We start from the raw sequence: 21,583 nt of genomic DNA on the forward strand, positions 1-21,583 counted from the left end.
GATGGGAGAACCGAGGCTTGGAGAGGTTGATTAATGAGCAGGCTTTCATAGTGAATAACAGTGGAACCAGGATGTGAAGGAGGATGGATCCATTTCCTCCTGGGCCGCCTTTTTATCCTGAAGTTTTAAAGCTTCTCTTTATGTTTGTTTCCTGTTGGTGCTCAGTGGTGAGAACCTTGCCAAGACCATGGAGACATCATACAGAGCCTTGCTTCCTCCAGACTTCCTAAGTAGCTTAGGGTTCTGGTTCTCCCCAAGGAAATGTATTAATTTAATAAAGTAAGTGCCGAGGCTGGCTGTGCTTGACTTGAGATGGTTTAAGCAAATGTCCAGATGTTCTTAAGCATTTCAAGCTTTAACAACTGGAGTTGGAGACAAGGAGGTGCCTCTGGGGTTCTAGGGGTGATCAGTTCTCCCTTTTCTCCATGAACCCCCTCCCTCATCCGCTTACCTTGGTATATTCCCAGTTACTTCCCTGCTGTGCTATCATATCAGTTGATATATCACAGAATTGTTTGTTTTACCTTTGTTTCTAGTTTTTGGTAAAAGAAGGTGCATGCATTTGGTTTTGCAAAGCTTCTGATGCTCTGTTAAGCAGATGTATGATGGAAGATGCTGAATGCCATTGTGACTTAGCAGGACAGCAAGGGCCAGCCAGTGACCTCTCTCTTTCTCTGCTGCAGGTGACAAGAAGTACATCATGGGGCCCAAGCTCTCCACCCTCGATGCTACTGTCTTTGGACACTTGGCCCAGGCAATGTGGACCTTACCTGGGACGAGACCTGAACGGCTGATTAAAGGCAAGCCCTATGAAGCTCTCAGGTTTGGGGAGTTGCTGGGGGCCGGGGGTGGGGGCAGCACAGTGGAGAATTCTGGGCCCAAGCCTGTGAGCTTGGCTGTGCTTTGTGGAGACACCAGGCTGTGGTGTCCGGGGCCAAGGTTGGTTTTCTGTGTCAGGATTGGTAGAGGCAGAGGAGGAGAGATGGGGCTTCTCGCCTGTCATCCTGCACAAACCATGTTCCTAGCAAAGCTGACACAAGTCCTGCCACGTTCTACACAAGGGCTTTTCTTCCAGCAGCCTACCTAGTGGATTTCATACTTGTCACCGAAACAGGACTTAAAGTCCCCTAGTGTCCTAGTTTTGTCAGTCTGCCTTAATTTCCTTTGGATGGTGGTGGCTTTCCAGTTTCTGGTTTATCCAGCACTGCGGCACCTGAGGTTGGGTGGTCGCGATGGACTCACTGCCTATCTCGCATTCTCCTTTTGAGTACAGACTGGTCTCAGATAGTTCACATGTGGATATAGGTACATAGGATTCTGTGTCATAAGTTCAAAACACTCCCTTCTATTCCAGTTGGGTGTCTGTAGATCATACCTGGAGAGTAGTAGAGCTGGAAAATTCAAGAACTTTGTGGGAAAATGAGGAAAAAATGTCAACAGATTCTTTGTAAGTCTGGTGCTATGTGAGGTATTATTATTGATATTATAGTACGTTTTGACCAAAGAAATACAATCTTGTATCTTTGTTGTGTGATCTTGATGTAGGCCTGTGAGAATTATAATTCTAAACTGGTGGAATAAAAGTGGGCTGAATGGGGCCAGAGCTAGAGTATGAACATATGTGTGAGGGTAGGGATGGGGATGGTTGCCAGGGGTCAAGTTCTTGTTGGCAGTGGGGCAGGGAAAGTCAACTCAACCTGGGTTGATGTTAAGGGACCAGATCGTCATGTGTGTTAGTTTGTGTGTATGTGTGTGTGTGTGTGTGTGTGTTGGAGTGGAGTATTGGAATATGCATGGCTGCTGGGGCCTCTGAGAGAGGCTTCTTCTGCATGGATGAATGGAAACCACTTTGAGTCGTCTCTGGTTTGAAACAGTACCTAAGCAAGTACCTGGTGTTAGGAATGTGGGGATCAAGGTTCTATATTTTGGTTTGGGGAAGGGGAATGAGAGGAGTTAATCAGGGCTTTGGTAGCTTAATCAGTAGAGCATGGGACTCTTAATTCCAGGGTCATGCGGTCAAGCCCCATGTTGGGTGGTTACTCTTCAATATTTGGGCTTCCCTGGTGGTTCAGACAGTAAAGAATCTGCCTGCAATGCAGGAGACCTGGGTTCAGTCCCTGGGTTGGGAAGATCCCCTGCAGAAGAGAATGGTAACCCACTTCAGTATTCTTGCCTGGAGATTCTGATAGCTTATGGTGAATGGTACTGCCAGATTCGTGGTCTCCGAAGGAGAAGATTTAACTCTGGGACCAAAGACAACCTCAGTTACTCAAAGTTTTGTGTCAGTTCAGTTCAGTTCAGTCGCCCAGTCGTATCCGACTCCTTGCGACCCCATGAATCGCAGCACACCAGGCCTCCCTGTCCATCACCAACTCCTGGAGTTCACCCAGACTCACGTCCATCGAGTCAGTGATGCCATCCAGCCATCTCATCCTCTGTCATCCCCTTCTCCTCCTGCCCCCAATCCCTCCCAGCATCAGAGTCTTTTCCAATGAGTCAACTCATGGCATGAGGTGGCCAAAGTACTGGAGTTTCAGCTTTAGCATCATTCCTTCCAAAGAAATCCCAGGGCTGATCTCCTTTAGAATGGACTGATTGGATCTCCTTGCAGTCCAAGGGACTCTCAAGAGTCTTCTCCAGCACCACAGTTCAAAGGCATCAATTCTTCGGCGCTCAGCCTTCTTCACAGTCCAACTCTCACATCCATACATGACCACAGGAAAAACCATAGCCTTGACTAGACGAACCTTGTTAGCAAAGTAATGTCTTTGCTTTTGAATATGCTCTCTAGGTTGATCATAACTTTCCTTCCAAGGAGTAAGCGTCTTTTAATTTCATGGCTGCAGTCACCATCTGCAGTGATTTTGGAGCCCAAAAAAATAAAGTCTGACACTGTTTCCACTGTTTCCCTTTATTAAAGTAACAGGGATAGAGAAAGCTTCCAACAAGAGGCACTGGAAGGGGTCAGGAGAGTACCTGCCTCACAGATTTAAGTGAGGCCTTATATACTTCTCCGGAGAAGGCAATGGCAGCCCACTCCAGTACTCTTGCCTGGAAAATGCCATGGGCAGAGGAGCCTGGTAGGCTGCAGTCCATGGGGTCGCTAAGAGTCAGACACAACTGAGTGACTTCACTTTCACTTTTCACTTTCATGCATTGGAGAAGGAAATGGCAAACCCACTCCAGTGTTCTTGCCTGGAGAATCCCAGGGACGGGGGAGCCTGGTGAGCTGCTATCTCTGGGGTCGCCAGAGTCGAACATGACTGAAGTGACCTAGCAGCATATACTTCTCAACTAGCTGCTAAGAATAGATAAAAAGGATACCTCAAGATTGTAAGTTCCCCCAGACACTTTCCCAAGGCATACATCCTGAGATAACTTTGGCACAAGATTAGCCAGGGAGAACAGTTCCAGCAATGTCTCTGAATGAGATATACTGTTGCTGTTAATTAGGGATACAAGTCTTGAGAAACAGATTCCCAGCCAAGATCTGTTACAATTACAATCATTAACATAGAGTTTAAGAAAAGCATTTCCATGAGTAAGATGTTCTGTGTGATCATTAGTTCCTGGACCTAAAGAAAGGCCAGTTCTTAAGTAAGATACATTGTTGCATAAGGCTCAAGGAAAGCATGAGCAGCGACTGTTCACATTCTCCTTAAAGGGCTTTGGACTGCCTGCCCAAGCTTTAATTCTTTCATTCCTCCCTTTTTCTTTTAGGAGAATATGGTTGCCAGGGAAAGGGGTGGAGCAATCTTTTGGTAACTTCTTCCTGCTGGTAAGGGGCACAGACCCTAAATTGTTGAGGCAACATACTCTCCTTACCCTCATATTGAGGGTCTCTGATCCAGGAGCCCTGAGTAATAGCTAGAGGAGGCAGTAAAAACTAGAAGCATGAACAATCATTAGTAACTTAAATGTCTCAAGCTGCTTAGATACAAAATTCATTATACAGTTACATATGTAAGGAGCAAAGAGCAAGAATAAAATGATTACGATTATTACTTTCAAGATAGTTTACCACTAAGGAGAGCTTCTAAATCAAGATTGTATCTGTGAGAAGAGTGGAACATCAGGGGAGTCCATTTTGAAGAGTGACCAGAATCTCTGCATCACTGTTACTTTGGGAAGCCGTTGTATCCTTTAGAAAGAACAAACTAGACAAGTAGATTAAAAGGCAGAGATTAAATATCAGTAAAAGAATTACTGTAATCAGCAGCCCAAGCAAGAGTCAAAGAATCAGGTTACATTTGGAAGTAACTTTGATCCTGGTCTAGATAGAGTCAACACTTGGGCTGTCCTATTAATAAGAATGGAGCCATTTGGCATGTTCATATACATTTTCAATGTAGGTATCCCAGACCCAGTTAGAAGTAGTTGAAAGAATGACAACCTGAATCTTAACAGACAAAATAAATATTACCATTTCTTTTTAGAAAAATGAGTCTGAACCCCAACATAGACAGATATTTTAGGGAGACTTGTAGCTGCTGGATCATTGAAAAAGCAAGAGAGTTCTAGAAAAACATCTATTTCTGCTTTATTGACTATGCCAAAGCCTTTGACTATGTGGATCACAATAAACTGTGGAAAATTCTGAAAGAGATGGGAATACCAGACCACCTGACCTGCCTCTTGAGAAACCTATATGCAGTTCAGGAAGCAACAGTTAGAACTGGACATGAAACAACAGACTGGTTCCAAATAGGAAAAGGAGTACGTCAAGGCTGTATATTGTCACCCTGCTTATTTAACTTATATGCAGAATACATCATGAGAAATGCAGGGCTGGAAGAAGCACAAGCTGGAATCAAGATTGCCAGAAGAAATATCAATAACTTCCAATATGCAGATGACACCACCCTTATGACAGAAAGTGAAGAAGAAAGAAATGATGAAAGTGAAAGAAGAGGGTGAAAAAGTTGGCTTAAAGCTCAACATTCAGAAAACTAAGAACATGGCATCTGGTCCCATCACTTCATGGCAAATAGATGGAGAAACAGGGGAAACAGTGTCAGACTTTATTTTTTTGGGCTCCAGAATCGCTGCAGGTGGTGACTGGAGCCATGAAATTAAGACACTTACTCCTTGGAAGGAAAGTTATGACCAACCTAGATAGCATATTAAAAAGCAGAGACATTACTTTGCCAACAAAGGTCCATCTAGTCAAGGCTATGGTTTTTCCAGTGGTCATGTATGGATGTGAGAGTTGGACTGTGAAGAAAGCTGAGTGCCGAAGAATTGTTGCTTTTGAACTGTGGTGTTGGAGAAGACTCTTGAGAGTCCCTTGGATGTCAAGGAGATCCAACCAGTCCATTCTAAAGGAGATCAGACCTGGGTGTTCATTGGAAGGACTGATGCAATACTTTGGCCACCTGATGCGAAGAGTTGACTCATTGAAAAGGACCCTGATGCTGGGAGGGATTAGGGGTGGGAGGACAAGGGGACGGCAGAGGATGAGATGGCTGGATGGCATCACCAACTCGATGGACATGAGTTTGGGTGAACTCCGGGAGTTGGTGATGGACAGGGAGGCCTGGCATGCTGTGATTCATGGGGCTGCAGAGAGTCAGCCACGACTGAGTGACTGAACTGACTGATAGCCAGGTAGACAGTTGTCTAAGTTTGTCCAAGTAGGCTTTAGCCTCTTATTGTGGTATTAACATATTAGCCAAAGTAGTTGTCACCACTGACAATTTTAGCATTTTTTTAGGTATGAGAAGATACAAGAATTTGGGTTCAAGAAAATCTTTACCTGAAAATATCTAACTTTCCGAAGGCCTGTTTTGTCCATTTTTCCAGAGCACAGAGTAAGTGCCTAATTTCTGATTTCCACCCTGAATTCCATTCAGGAGATGTTGAAGGTCAACAGCTGTAGTGTCCATGATTTAATCTTTGTAGATGCCCATGGCAAGTGCCAGTTTCCAGTTGCAGGGCCCCTGTATGGCCCTGAGTTTGACCATAGTTTGGGGGGCATTTCATGACCACCTTGTCCCACAGTACTGGGAAGGCTCATTCCCAGATCTGTCGAAGATTTCACCGATGGGCCACTCAACGTGCTGTTATTTGGTCCAGGAAAACATTCCTTCTTGTTGCTTCTCATATACAGAGTCACACCATTATAACTATGGGTTTCATATGGAACTGTGACTCAGTCACACACTTGATAATGTAAGGGACAATACTTCTTGAAACAGGCAATATAGAAAGCAATATAGTTAGCAGTAATAGTAAAATCATAAGTAAGAACTTAAGTCAAGAACTTCCACTAGGTATAGCCCAGTGACATCTCCAGGAGGAGATGACTTAGTTTGTTAAATGACTACAGCCTGTTGTTAATCTCCTGGTTGCATATCCTGGAGCATTTAATCTTTATTCAAAGACTGGCTACTGAGATAAGCTTTAGAGATAAGCTCAGAGTGTCCTTTTTAATAACTTAATTAAACCTCTTAGCAATGTAACATAACCACAGGGAACTATCTCAGAAGTGAGTTTTAGTAAATACAGACCTTAATTAACAAAACTAGAACTTAATATTTAGGGAAACATAATAGATGCTGTAGGCCTGACATCAGTTTGGTGGATTTTTTCTTTTAGAGCTCCCCAGTATACTTTGAGATTTCTGTATATATCCAGAAACAGTCTTTTTTACCTTGATGAGGCTGTTCAGAACCCAAGTGTCTCCAGTTTCTCGAGGGACGAGGCAGAGAGAAAAGAAAGATGTTTTAATTTTACCCACAGGTGTAAATCACTAAATTGTTTTAAACCATCAGTAACTTAAGGAGAGAGCTTCTTTATATCTGAAAACAAAGATTAGAAGCCAGTAATATGTCAGAGAAAAAGTCATAAAAATTGAGTCATATTTAGCAGTCTATTCAATCTCATGTAACCTAGCCTTTGTTCTGTCATCCTTGCCCGACGACCGAGGATGTCAGTGAAAACGATAGTCTCCAAGAAGCTTGTGAAGTTTCTTGCCAATGTCTGTACTACCTGTCCAGCAAAGTGGGTGCCCCAGTCACTGGAGATTGTAGAAAACATATTTTAGACATTTGTTCTCCATTGTGAGATACTAACCCTGAAGCCAGGAAAGGCTTTATCTTATCAAATAAAAGTGAGGTTTGTCGGGGAGCTAGGAAAAGCCAAGTGGCTGTCTTGGATTTCCCATAACCCCAACCATTTAGTTTCTAGCCATTGTTTATCTGTTTTAAGTTTCCCGCTGCTGCTGCTGCTGCTAAGTCGCTTCAGTCGTGTCTGATTCTGTGCGACCCCATAGACGGCAGCCCACCAGGCTCCCCCGTCCCTGGGATTCTCCAGGCAAGAACACTGGAGTGGGTTGCCATTTCCTTCTCCATAAGTTCCCTGATGAGGGGTTAATTTTTGTAGAAGCAGAATGAGCTTTGTCTATGTGTGCCATAGTCTGTCATCAAAGGCCACATTCAAAGAAAACTTTGTTCTTTTAATAGGAAGAGAAAACCAAATTCCAGATTGGTACCAGCTTTTATTCACTGTGAAACAATAGTTATTCACTTAGTCAAAGTAACAATAAAATGTTTCAAAGACAGTTTAATGTCTTAAGAAGCTTGCATCATACACAAAACTCTCTTCCCCTTGCCACAAGCCTTTTTTATACTTCTGTGTGGTTATTTTATTTGCCCATTCAGAGAACAGCCACCTTTAAGTTCAGATTTACTTCCTTTCCCTTAATAGAATGTTATTCCATTCCTTATGCCTTTTTATTGAAAACACACATCCTACTTTCCTTCAGCAACCATGACCTGTACTTTATATCATCAATTTGTAGAATGGTAAATATAAATCACCCAAAGCTATATCATTGGCAAAAGTATCTTCACAATGTCTATGTTAATTAGATCAATAAACAAACATCAATACCAGGTATCAATTCAATAGTGAATATTTACCAGTTCACACAAGCCTGAAATTCATTTTAGTTTAATTTTCTTAAATTAGAATTGTTTGATTCGTAAGCACTTACTTTTCTTTGGGCCAATTAAATAGAGCTCACTGACCAATTAGCCTTTAGCAATGTTGTCCAAGGATGGAGACACACACTGGGACACACATATCTGGACAGACAGAAACCTCACAGTTTTCTGCCTGAAACTTAAAATGTCTATTTGCCTTTTTTTCCTTTGGCCTGAAGTTCTACCAGTTTGCTCATGGCTGGAGTCCCAGACAGAATGGGCTGTGTATCTCAAGGACATGATAAGAGGTAACTTCAGAGTTTTTTCCCAGGCATGTTTTTTGTTTCTCAGGCAGGGTTGGAGCTCCAAAAAAAAAGTATTTTAATAAACCAGCTTTTTCCTAATTGCACAAGCAAAAATAACCAGTTTTGCAATTTCAAAAAGATTTCATTTTAACCAGTGTTCTCCGGAGTCTAAAGAATATCATGGCCATTCAGTATCAAAAATGTCATCTCTCTTTTTTGTAGTCATAGTTTCATAGCTAAAATTTAAACCAGAGAGTGTTCAAATTGGCTTTGATGACAGGGGTAGCCTGATTGATAAGGTGTTGTCCCAGCAGGGATTGTCTCTCCGGGAAGGTGAGGGCTTTTCTTAAAGTAAAGAGATCCTGTTTAGAAGGGGCTTTTTAGGCTCTGAGGATCAAACTTATCCCAGTTTTTCAAGATACAATTCAAAGGGGTGGTTCTGGAACTGTTAGCTCCCATCTGTAAGAGAGAAAAAAGCGGCACCCAGTGCCGTGGGTTTTTTCTACCAGAGGCATCCCTCCCTGCTCTAGATGGGAGTGGAGACAGGTCTTCTACCTAAGCTTCCTTCCCTGGCCAAGTTAATCTGTCCTTACCAGTGCGGGTGTCCCACTGTCGTCCATCCCGGTTCTACCACCGAGGAGGGGTGGAGATGCACCAGGGGTAGACCTGATGGCATCCCAGATTGATGTCCAGTTCCTCGCCATTAAAACCTTTGCCTGATTTCTGCTCCTCCTCTGAGGTCACCTGGGGTAGAGCAGAGTAGCCTTCCAGAATGTCTCCCAAGCTCAGACCACTAGGGGAAACACCCATCTTCTGTGTGTCTGTGCACATTCCTGAGCACATTCCTGACCGCAGTAGAAGCAGTAAGTTATAAAGGGCCGAACAGAAAAGCCAAGATGTCCCTTCTGAGAGCTTCCATATCTGCCTATGTGATAAAAAAGGAGGCGATGGAGGGCTGGCCTGCTAGGAAAAGAATAATCTTTCATGTTCATGGAGTGTCAAGGTCAACCTTTCTATTCCTGTCCAGCAGATTGTACAAAAAGAATATCTAAAGAGTTGAAATAAGGGTCACTGGAGGGCTTTATTTGGTCCTCAAAGAGCTTGCATTACCAAGGGAAGAAGCCCGCTGCATTTCCAATCTGCCCAAATCTGGGGTTCCCTGATCTGAGTCTTCAGGAATCTCATGTTCACCAGTAATACATCCATCCATATATTCTGGAGGCATGGCCATAACAAGAACTCATCTCTGGGTCTCTGGGGTCAGGAGGGTGATTTTCAGTCTGAGAGATGTCCCTGGAGCTAGAGCTCCACTTAGCTCCCTAATGTGTTCCTGCCTGCAGTGCCCTGTTGGAATGATGGTCTGGCTAGAAAAACTCAATAACAGCATGGATTGTAAGTCTCCTGACAGTCTACAATCCGGCATACTAGGTTAGTACCTTGACTTCCTCAAGCAGTTATGAAAGCAGTCAGAGAGACCAGGAAAGGCTGACCGGGGAAAAGAAGTTTGGTCCATACTCTTCGTCCATTTTTGACCACTCCCCTCGTGAGGACATTGGTTCTTGACACTGGCAGGTCAGTATAAACCCTGGCAGGCATACTGCCATATGAGGATCACCATGGAACCGTGGAGCAGGACACAGCTCTTGCTTCTTGCACATTCACGCAGACAGACACACTGAGTTAGGAAAGTAGAGACTTTACATTAAAAGAGCAAAAGAGTCCCAGCTCTGAACGTTCTTACTTTGTCTTGAAGATCCCGGACGAGACCCCAAGATGATAGCTTACAGTGAACAGTGTTGCCAGATTCATGGTCTCTGAAGGAGAAGATTTAAGTCTGGGACCAAAGGCAGTCTCAGTCACTCAGAGCTTTGTGTAGATTTTGTTAAAGTAATGGGGATAGAGAAAGCTTGCAGCAAGAGGCACTGGGAGTGGGTAGGAGAGTACCCGCCTCACTAGTTGAAGCAGAGTCTTATATACTTCTCAACTAGCTGCTGAGAATCAATAAAAAGAATACCTCAAGGTTGTAAGAGTTCCACCAGACCCTTTCCCAAGGCATACATCCTGCGATAACTTAGGCACAAGATTAGCCAGAGAGAACGGCTCCGGCAGTGTCTCTGGGCGAGATACACTGTTGCTGTGTACTCAGAGGTACAAGTCTTGAGAAACAGGTTTCCAGGCAAGATTTGTTATAATCATTAACATAGAGTCTAAGAAAAGCATTTCCATGAGTAAGACATTGTGCTGTGATTATTAGATGGGACCTAAAGAAAGGCTAGTTCTAGGGTAAGATACATTGTTGCATAAGGCTCAAGGAAGGCATGAGCAGAGAATGTTCACCTCCTCCTCATAGGGCCTTGGACTGCCTGCCTAAGCTTAGCTCTTTCAGATCCATGGGCCAAGGAGCCTGGTGGGCAACAGTCCATGGGGCTGCAAAGAGTTGGACATGACTGAAAAACTAAGGCTTTTCACTTTACATATCCTGGCTGAGAGACTGGGGGTGTACATGAGATCACCAGTGAATAACATATATAATACTCTTAATTAATGTTGGATGGATGGATGGGACCAAGCAAGGAAAATCATATAAGAAACTGAGGCAGGTGAGCAGTCATGTGTGGTAGTCACAGGTGGGTGGGTAGGGAGGATGGTGAAGGCTGTAACTGTGTCTGTGTGTGTCTACTCATGTGTATGTCCAGAGGTTCAGACCAGGCTAATGGCAGCAGGAGTACGCTCCAGATTGATGGGGATAGGACTTCAGATAACATTTTACCAGGCTTAGTTGGAAGGAATCAGACATTTGTTGAAGGTCTTCTGAAACTACCACTGAGTGGGGGTAAGGATAGTATGGGCTTATATTTAATTTTCTAGATAATCAGCATGAAGATATTCCTTGTCTTGTGATGTGCTGGGAATTATCTAAATTGAATATTCAATTCATCAATTGACTATCAGATTGGTGATGCTTGTAGCACTTAAAATAGTTTCCCTTTAATGTAATCAGATTTTCCATGGTGGTCTAAAAGATACTGATTACTTTTAGTTCATTTAGGGGTGTGTTTTGTATATATTCTCTCTTCCTGTTACTTCCTACTCTCTCCTTCCATTTCCCTGCACACCTGTGAATACAAACACATTTACTCACATAGTTCTGTACATACTCACTTATTCACACACTTATACTTTTACCCAAGTGCAAACACATACCCTGTACACATACAATCACGTGCCCTATGCACACAGGCACTACATTTGGCACTTGAACAACACAAGTTTGAATTGCACGGGTCACTTATACGTGAATATTTTTCAATAGTAATGACTATACTGCTACACAATCCATGGTTGGTTGAATCCATGAATGTGGAGGAACCTTGGATACAGAGGACTGACTATAAGTTCTATGTGAATTAACCCCCACTTTGTTCAAGGGTCAAGTGTATGAGGTCATCTGTTATTTTAGAAGGATTTAGGTATCCAATATCAGTAGAACTCTTAGATTGTACAGAATCCCTTCTTAAGGAAATGAGGCATCTTTAACTGATTTATTTATGACTTGGCACTTTCCTCTGTTACTTCCTGGAGGGACTTGAGGCATTTAGTATTCTTTTTAAAGAAATGACTGGTGTTTTTGGAGAATTGATTTTTGAGTCTCACTTGGAGATGCACACACTGGGAGAATCTGATGCTATCATCTGCAGGGCATTGTTGGCACATAGTTGCAGGCACTTTGATTCTTAGAACAAGTTAGTAGCTTCCAGCTCTCCTTGGGGACTGGAGAAGCACAAGTCATTCAAGTCCACAGTGACTCTTTAAAAGTCATTTCAGTCATTATTCCAGGCCCCTTCTAAGCCTTTGATCAGAGCTACTAGTGCAGGCAAGCTACTAATCTGGTCTCAGCTTCTTTCTCTGCCTTTGCTTTTTCTGTGGTGGAGACTTTGCCAAGAAGTAACAAGAGGAAGGAGAAGTAGAAACAAACCACCAGGAGCCTGAATAGTGGAGACCTGGCTCACACCCAGGCGTGCAAGTGGCTTGGATCTGGCAATTTTCTGCTGTAGCTTTGGGACAGCCAGGGCGACATTGTCCTTGCCACCTGTGTGAGGGTGTGTGTATAAATATTAGCTTCTTGGGAGTTCCCTGGTGGTCCAGTGGTTAAGTGGTCCCTGGTGGTCCAGTGGTCCATGCCTCCATTTCAGGGGGCAAGGGTTGGATCCCTAGTCAGGGAATTAAGATTTTGCATACCTCATGGTGCAGTCAAAAAGTTTTAAAAAATTAGCTTTTTGATATTATTTACATTTGATATTTGATATTATTTACAATATCTAGTTACACAAACTACTCCAGGAAACATCCAGAATAGTGGGCAATTTTCCTTAATTTCAGTGAGTAGGAGGACAGACTTTGAACATTCGACAATTCTTAAAATATATATAATATGTTTGTGTATGATGTGAAATATTTCCTGACTGGAAAAATTTAGAAAAGATAAAGATTTTTTAAAAAAGATTGTATGGAACAGTCTTATGGAATCTGTGGGAGAGTGAGAGGGTGGGAAGATTTGGGAGAATGGCATTGAAACATGTAAAATATCATGTATGAAACGAGATGCCAGTCCAGGTTCGATGCACGATACTGGATGCTTGGGGCTAGTGCACTGGGACGACCCAGAGGGATGGTATGGGGAGGGAGGAGGGAGGAGGGTTCAGGATGGGGAGCACATGTATACCTGTGATGGATTCATTTTGATATTTGGCAAAACTAATACAATTATGTAAAGTTTAAAAATAAAATTAAAATAAATAAATAAATAAATAAAACTCACCAATCGTGAAAAAAAAATAAAAAAATAAAAAGATTATTAATAACTTGTGACCCTAACACCCACAGAGAGCTTCTGTTAATATTGTAGTATGTTTCTTCATCTTTTATCAACTACATGTATGCATATATGTTTCAAAATTGAGATCATGTTGAAATAGTTATATCCTGAAGTTGGCAGTTTTTGATTAACTGTATTATGGCCATTTCCTTTGTTATTAAATATTCTTCAAAACAATGTAGTTAGTCATTGCAAAATATCCTATAGCTACACTGTAATTTATGTAATTAATCTTTTTCTGGACTTGTGGGTGGTTTGTTTTACTTTTTCTTTAGTTTTGGCTGCACTAAGTCTTCGTTGCTACATGCCAGCTTCTCTGCTTTCAGTGGTCAGGCTTCTCATTGCAGTGGTTTCTCCTGTTGCAGAGCACGGACTTGAGAGTGTGCAGGCTTTATTAGTTGTGGCTCAAGGGCTCCAGAGCACAGTCTCAGTAGCTGTGGCACACAGACTTAGGTGCCTCAAGGCATGTGGAATTTTCCTGGGCCAGGACTGAACCCATGTCCCCTGTACTGGCAAGTGGATTCTTTACCACAGGACTACTGGGAAAGTCTCTTGCTGGTGATTTTAAATAATTTTTACTAACATTCTATAGTGAATATTGTGTATTTATTGTATACATATATATATACGCTTACCTCTGGTTGTTTACTTAAGCTAAATTTCTAGTTGGGGAATCACTGTCTCAAAGGGTGCAAACTCTTGGTCTACACAGCTAAATTGCTTTCTAGAAGGACTGTTTCAATTTATATTCTCATCAGCAGTGTCTGGAAGTACCTCAAATGGAATGGAATTGCTGTATCATATGGTAGTTTTATTTTTAATTTTTGAGTAACCTCCACGTTGTTTTTCATAGTGGCGGCACCGATTTACATTCCCAACAGCAGTGAATGAGGGTTCCTTTTTCTCCACATGCTCACCTATACTTGTTATTTCTTGTCTTTTTCAGCAACCCTTTTAATGTGGAGTCACATTTGATATTTTGACCAGAATATCCTTACTAGAGAATTGCATGTGGATGGCCCTCTTTAACACAGGTGTGGAGCATGGAGAGCCTGGAAAATAAAACAGCAAAAGGGAAAGGGTTTTGCCACTCCACTGCTCGCCCTGGGGAGCCAGATCAAAATCAAAGAACCTAATACTATTTTTCTGAATTTGTAAGAAACACAACCCTCCATTGTTTTTGTTTTTCAGTTGCGACCCCATGGGCTGCAGCACGCCAGGCCTCCCTGTCCCTCACCATCTTCTGGAGTTTGCTCAAATTCATGTTCATTGAGTTGGTGATGCCATCCAACCATCTCATCTTCTGTCGTTCCCTTCTCCTCCTCCCTTCAATCTTGCCCAGCATCAGGGTCTTTTCCAATGAGTCAGTTCTTTGAATCAGGTGGTCAAAGTGTTGGAGCTTCAGCTTCTCCATCTGTTCTTCCAGTGAATATTCAGGATTGATTTCCTTTAGGAATTGACTGTTTTGATCTCCTTGCTGTCCAAGGTGGGGCTCTCAAGAATCTTCTCCAACGCCACAGTTCGAAGGCATCAATTCTTTGGTGCTCAGCCTATTTTATTGTCCAGCTCTCACATCCATACATGACTACTGGAAAAATCATAGCTTTGACTAGACAGACCTTTGTGTTTTAAGAAAAACCCTGTTCAGCAGATTTTCTATCAATAATTATTTATTGTACTTGGATGTATTCTTTGCTTATTTTTTGATAGATTATAAGATAGAAAGAATGCTGGAATCCTTGAAAAACATACTCACCCCATACTCTTACTGTTCCCTATTTGGAGGTGTTTAGGAAGAGGTTGTGGGGGAATTTGGGTCTTGGGAAAAGGTTGGCTTGAGTGACCTTTGCTGGTGTTTGTATTTTTAGATCTGTGAATTAGCTTCAGGGAGACTGGGAAAGGGGCGGGGTGTCCTCATTGCCACATTCAAGTTTGATAAGAACTTTTCTAAAGAGGAAATGTTCAGCACCCTTGCTGCTCGTGTGACACGGGGTTAAAGGAAGCAACCACGGGCACAGCTGGCACCCTGCACAAGCATGGAGAGGGAGGTGCTGAGGGAACACCTTGAAAACAGAGTGTGTGTGGGCGCCAGCCCCGTTTTCTAGGTATCAGCTGGTTAAGGGTCCAGGGCTGCAGCGGTGCTGGGAGGAGCTGGAGTGATACAGGAAAATGAAATGAGTCACTTTTTCCAAAGAGTGGGGAATATTTCCATTAGCGAAACTTCAAGAGAAAAGTTCTTTATCCTGTCTGGGAGTGTCCTCGGGGTGAAGGGCCATTTGGTTTTCTGATAAATAACCTCTCCAGTTTTCTGAAAATATTGATAACCACTCATTAGTCATTTTACTAATTTATTTTATTGGATTTTTAAGTTAAAAATACACAATTGTCACAATAAGTTGAATTAGGCAGGTGTGTTTTAAAAGATTTATCATCTCCTCACCTATATTGTGTGTGTGTGCTAAGATTGCTTCAGTCATGTCTGACTCTGTGCAACCCCATGGACTATAGCCCATGCCCTCCTTCAGGGGATTTTCTCCACCTAGGGATCGAACTCATGTCTCATGTCTCCTGCATTGGCAGGCAGATTCTCAACCATTAGCACCACCTTCCTATAGAATATTGTGCAGCTATTAAAAAGATATAGTATTCTATTTAGTGAAAAGATTATAATGTGTATAGTGCAATTCCACTGTTTAATTTTAAAATAATAAAATAAAAAAGACAGTTATATACAGGTATGTAAATTTGTGTATGAAAAATAAAGGCACAGATGTTCAAAATCACTCCCATAGAAAACCAAGATTAGGGATTTGAAGTGAACCCTTCTGTACTTTTTATTTTTCATATACAAATTTACATACATATATATAGCTGTTTTTATATTATTTTAAAACCAAATGGAATTATGTTATACATATTACTTTATAATTTTTTTTTTGCTAAATAGAATATTTATTGTTTTAATAGCTGTACAATATTCTATAGGATTGATATAACAAATATCAGTCAATCCTTATTGGATATTCAGGCTGTTTCCATCTTTGTTTTCTTTCTCTTCATTGACATAATACTACATTCAACATCCATGTGCATCTGTCTTTACATATTGATGCTTTTATTTTAGTAGAAAGTGAAAGTGAAATGTGAAGTCGCTCAGTCGTGTCTGACTCTTTGCGACCCCATGGCCTGCAACCTTCCAGGCTCCTCTGTCCATGGGATTTTCCAGGCAAGAGTAGAAGAGAGTACTAAAAGCAGAGTCCTGAGCCAACACACAAGTGCATTTAAAATTTCAATAGGTAACCTCACATTACTTTCCTGAAAAGCTTTTAACAATTTATACTTCCACCAACCATGTTGTACAATGTCTGACTCTCCACATTGGATGGTATCAAGCTTTAATTCTTACCAGCCTGATAGGTGACATTATCTGTTTGTTGAGTACTCTTTGAGAAAAAAACCTCCTGTTCTAAAAAATTATTTCACAAAGTTTACATCTTCAATATAGGCATTTATGTTAACATGAGCATATCACACACACACTACACACATAACCTGTTTCTCTGCTGACTTTTTTCATTCTTTTTGGCTGGTAGCATGTTGAGTGGATCTGCTGGTAGAGGGTCTATGCATAAGAAGGGATTGGCAAATCCAGATAAAGGGAGAATTGAAGTGTAAATTTTCACTCTTTGCTTCACTCTTTTTATCAGGGCCAGGATATGAGGATGGGCATGTGAGCTCCCAGTCTTTGCTTATCGAAGCAGACCGTTTCTTAAAGGCATGATAGAATGATTGCTTCTTCAGGACAACCCATTGTCTTTGAGTGACAACACCTGCCCTCTCATAATTCTTGAGACTCTAGAAAGAATTACTGAAAAATAATCTGTGATAGGTAGTTGGAAGCTATGAATTCCCAGGCCAGGCTGTCAGCTCATCAGGAGAGAGGCAAGGTCAAGTCTTGGTGGAGGGCTTGGAGTCTGGGGACTGCTTTTGTTTGAATCCTGGCTCTGCCACTGTCTAGCTGTGTGACTTCAGGCAAGTTAATTAATTTCTTTGTTGATTCAGTTTTCCTATCATAAATGCACATAGTAATAGCTCCTCTCTCATAGGATTGGTGCCAGGACTAGGGATGGGAGTTAATATGAATTCATTAGTAAATAAAGCACTTCAAGTATTGCCCGGTACACAGTAAGGCCTATATACATGTTTGCTATTTTTATTATTATTAATTTTTATTGTTCCTGATTGAAAAGGTTCTAATGAAACATAGTCATGAAGGGGGGCAACTCTCTTGGATGAAAGGTAAAGAAAAGGGCTGTAGAGAGGATAGCCACAGAAGGCGTGCACAGTCATTTATCATCTGGATTCCGTGCACTTTGTACCTAGGTTCTGGCTTTCTGGGAATGGACTTGACTGAGGCAAAGAGGTGGTCCCCAGCTGTGAAGTGACCCCAGTTCATCTCTGATATCCTCCACCCCAGTGGCCCCTTGCTGCCGCTTCCTCATCTTTATCTAATTTTTGGTCGCCAGCAATACCAGATAAAGCATTTTCACAACTGCTTCCCTGAGGGAGAAAATAGGTGAAAAATGTGCATGTGTCTTCCCAAAAGGAGCAGTGATGTGGGCTTCTCGGCTTCTGGCTCCTGAGCTCATAGATCTTCAAGTTGGGGGCAATCAGAATGGACTCAGAAGCGTGAGTCGAGCTATTTTGATCTGAGAAGACTGAACATGGTGAACCATGTACAAATCCAATAGTTTACAGGATCCATGAGGCAGGGGGATTCGCCTTATGTTTTGTAGGGGATGGGTTTATTTAAGCAGAACAGCAATCAAAGTTTTGAAAAACTTTAGTGGGAAAATGTTTACAATGTTACAGGAAGTGACAACTAATGATAATAATGACAATACATAAATTGAAAAAATACTGAAAGAAAAACACCAAAATGTTGTCATTACCTTGCATTGGTGTGATTATTGATGCTTTTGTTTTCTTCTTTATATGTGTGTGTGTGTGTGTGTGTATTATATATATTTATACCATTTCTATATACAGACTTAGGATTTTCCAAAATGAATATATATTATCTTCTTTGATAGAAAATGAGATAGAGTAGTTACTGTAACCGATAAAGCTATTAATATAGATACAGCCTAAATGGCTATAATAGGGAGCTGAAGTAAAATGAAACTGTGGTACATCTATATAATGAAGTAGAATACAATTATCAAGGTGGTCATAGAGTAAAATTAAAAGGTTTTCATCATATGTTGTTAAGTGAAAAAAGTAGCATGGGAAACTGGGAAAAGCTCACGGGCAGTAGGGAAGACCCAGCACAGCCAAAAATAAATAAATAAAAATTTTTTAAAAAGTAGCATAGGAAACAATATGTAGTAAATGCTACATTGTAAATGTAAATATATGTAAATATATAAAAAGTGAAAGTCACTCACTCATGTCTGACTCTTTGTGACCCCATGGACTATAGAGTCCATGGAATTCTCCAGGTCAGAATACTGAAGTTGGGTAGCTTTTCCCTTCTCCAGGGTATCTTCCCAACCCAGGTCTCCTGCACTGAAGGCAAATTCTTTACAAGCTAAGCCACAAGGGAAGCCCAAATGTATATATAAATAAACTTAAATTTCAAGAACAGCATAAATGAAAATGTTATGACAAATGGGATTATTGGTAATTCTTTTATTTTTTGCTTACCTGTATTTTCTAATTTTCTGAAATAAAACATGGATTACCTACACAGTAAGTGAGTGTTTATATAATTAAAAAAAAATAAACATCCAAAGACTATTAGGGCAATAAAATCGTGTAAGAGTTAGTGACAAATTATATGCTTATTGAGCAGTGTTGCCATCTGGTGGCTCAAAAGCAAAAACTCACTCTCTTTTTGCAGTTTGCATTTGAAATTAGGAAATGAAAGCCAAATACTGTGTCATGTTTCAGACGAATGCCTGGATAAATTTAGCAAGTTAATGAAAGTGTTCCTTTGATTCACAGTAGAAAGAAGTAACCTGGTGACCAAGCAAGAACCCAATCATGGGTGTAGTGTTGAATTTTACTTAAAAAATTAAACAATCTCTGTTTTACTAAATGTGCTTGCAGGCATGTTCATCCATAAAGACAGTTCTGAGTTATCTATTTTATGGATGATTCAGGGCAAAATTTCCTTCCTAACCTATTTTTTTTTTTTTTCAACTACTTGGCACAGCAGCCTGTAACAACACTACAAATATTTGTGGAATGAATGATCACTTCTGGCTGACTTAGTCCAACTAACAGTTGGTGTGTTTTCATGGACTATAAATTAATTTAGAGATGAACCAGCTGAAGCACTAGTTTTCTTGACATGCAAACATAAAATAATAAAATGTTTCACAAAGCCAAACGATGGGTAGTTTAGCTGCCATTTTGAATCAGCTACCCTGCTCACTCCTCACCATCCTAGGACTCACCCCTGAATTTCATCCAGCCCACTCACTGAATTTATTTTTTCCCACTCACCTTTCTTCTGTGTATAAAATCTAAACATTTGAACAGTGCCTCTGTGGAAAAGCATTGTTCATGCCTACCCTACACAGTTCTTCTGAGTTGCCCAGAAAGCCAAGTGGCTGGTAGATGGTTGCTTCTGAGAACTAACCCTTGCTTTCCTTACCACCCTGCAGGTGAGCTGATCAATCTCGCTATGTACTGTGAGAGGATAAGGAGAAAATTCTGGCCTGAGTGGCAGCATGATGATGACAACACCATCTATGAGTCAGAGGAGAGCAGTGACGGGAGCAAAACACACACGCCCCTGCTGGATTTCAGCTTTTACTCAAGGACAGAGACCTTTGAAGACGAGGGAGCAGAGAACAGTTTTTCCAGAACCCCAGACACAGATTTCACTGGACACTCGCTCTTTGACTCTGATGTGGACATGGATGACTACACAGACCATGAACAGTGCAAGTGATGGGCAGCTTCGCTGACCCTCCTCTGTTGGAGCTGCCACTCCCTGGGGTCAGTCCAGTTTCCCAGGCAGAAATCCCATTGAGCTGGGAGGAGATCTTCGTGCTTGGCACAGTTCTCACAAGCTAACTGGAGTAGAGCAGCCTTATTTCTTTTTTGTACAAACAAGACACAGAACCATTCCAATGGCTCCATTTAAAACAAAGAGGCAAAAAAATAAAAAAGTCAGCATGGTTCCTGAAATCCATTTTTGTTTTCATTAGAAAACTAACATTGTGTGGTAGAGCAGTGCAAGTGCGGGTTGTCCACAGACTGCTTATATGTTGATCCCCTGCAACCTGAGGGTTTAGGTGTGAGAGGATCCTTGAACATCCTTCATCCAGTAGGATTCAAAGTCATGAGTGATGTCATCAGAAGGAATGCAGGAGATAAATGTTCTTTGGTGGCCACTTGTATTTTCTGTGTGTATATTGTATGTTGAAATATAAGTCAAATAAAACCCATAGATATTCAGTGAACACCTACTATGTGCAGAGCACTGTGCTAGGTGCTAGCCAGTACTGGTTTTATCCTAAGCCCTGCCAGTGACTAGCTGTGTGATTCTGGGCAAGTCCCTTAATTCTTGTGTGCCTCATTTCCCCCACCTGTAAAGTGGGGGTGACAATAGTCTCCACCTACCTACCTCACAGGGGTGTTGTGAGGATTCATGTGGTAACATTTGGCGCTTTCAACCTCTAGGAAGAGGTGTGACATAAACACATTTTATTCTTTAATGTGCTTCGTGCGTGTGAAGATCGGCGGGCGGAGGAATTCCACATTCAGGCAACAGCAGCCACGGTCACTCGCCCAAGCCGAGCCGATGGAATACACACCAAGGCACAGTTAGGACGCGCTCATCATCCTCTTTGTGATCTTGCTTGAGTTGAAACCTTTCGTTGAAAGAACCTTGGAAATATTTTTACAGATCATCAACAGCTACAAACAGTCTTCAACTCTACTGTATATTTGCAGAGAAGTCTCTTTTGTTGCCTGAACTCACACTGGAAAGCTGTCCTTTGTTGATTCCGGAGTGTTAAGTTGCCTATGTTTGGATTACCTGGAGGGTATAAAGCTCAGGAATAAGATCTATTTAATAGAAGTGAAGGAGAAAGGATTTGATTGATTTTTTTTTAAGCAGAAGCTCGCCAACTTGTAATGTCTTTTTTGAAAACAAACTTTGCAAGATGTACTGAAAAGATGAAGCAGGAAGAGGATCGTTGTAAATGGTAGCAAAGCACTTTGTGCCGTGTAGACCCTATGCAGTTTTTATTAATGCAGCTTTTCTGGTCTTCTCGGCCCTTGTCCAGTGAGGGGAAGGCAATGCTGAGGAGAATCTTAATGTTTCTTAAGGATGTCCCCTCCCCTTCCTGTCCTCTCTTTCCCTCTCCATAGAGCACCTGAACTCTTGGGGTTACAGTGTTGACTAAGGCACTCTATCTCTGAAGACATGGTTTTGGTTGACTTAGAACATTTTCCAGTGA

At 41.7% G+C, this 21,583-nt stretch overlaps 1 protein-coding gene across 9 annotated transcripts in view; it reads left to right on the forward strand.

Moving 5' to 3' along the window:
* The window catches only part of FAXC (failed axon connections homolog, metaxin like GST domain containing), a 70,190-nt gene extending 49,609 nt beyond the window's left edge, over window positions 1-20,581 (forward strand). For 8 of the 9 annotated variants that reach the window (XM_086317612.1, XM_086317610.1, XM_086317613.1 and 5 more), the window contains 2 exons: window positions 684-800; window positions 19,778-20,581. In XM_086317612.1, the coding sequence (XP_086173738.1) occupies window positions 684-800; window positions 19,778-20,067 (407 nt within the window). In that variant the 3' untranslated portion in view covers window positions 20,068-20,581. The remainder of the gene's footprint in view (window positions 1-683; window positions 801-19,777) is intronic. The other variant, XR_015133080.1, reaches the window with a different exon arrangement.
* The last annotated feature ends 1,002 nt before the right edge of the window (window positions 20,582-21,583 follow it).

Source organism: Bos grunniens, chromosome 9 (genome assembly GCF_055505025.1).
Source record: "Bos grunniens cultivar Pamir isolate PY7600 chromosome 9, Bosgru_T2T1.0, whole genome shotgun sequence".
Classification (NCBI taxonomy): Eukaryota; Metazoa; Chordata; class Mammalia; order Artiodactyla; family Bovidae; genus Bos; species Bos grunniens.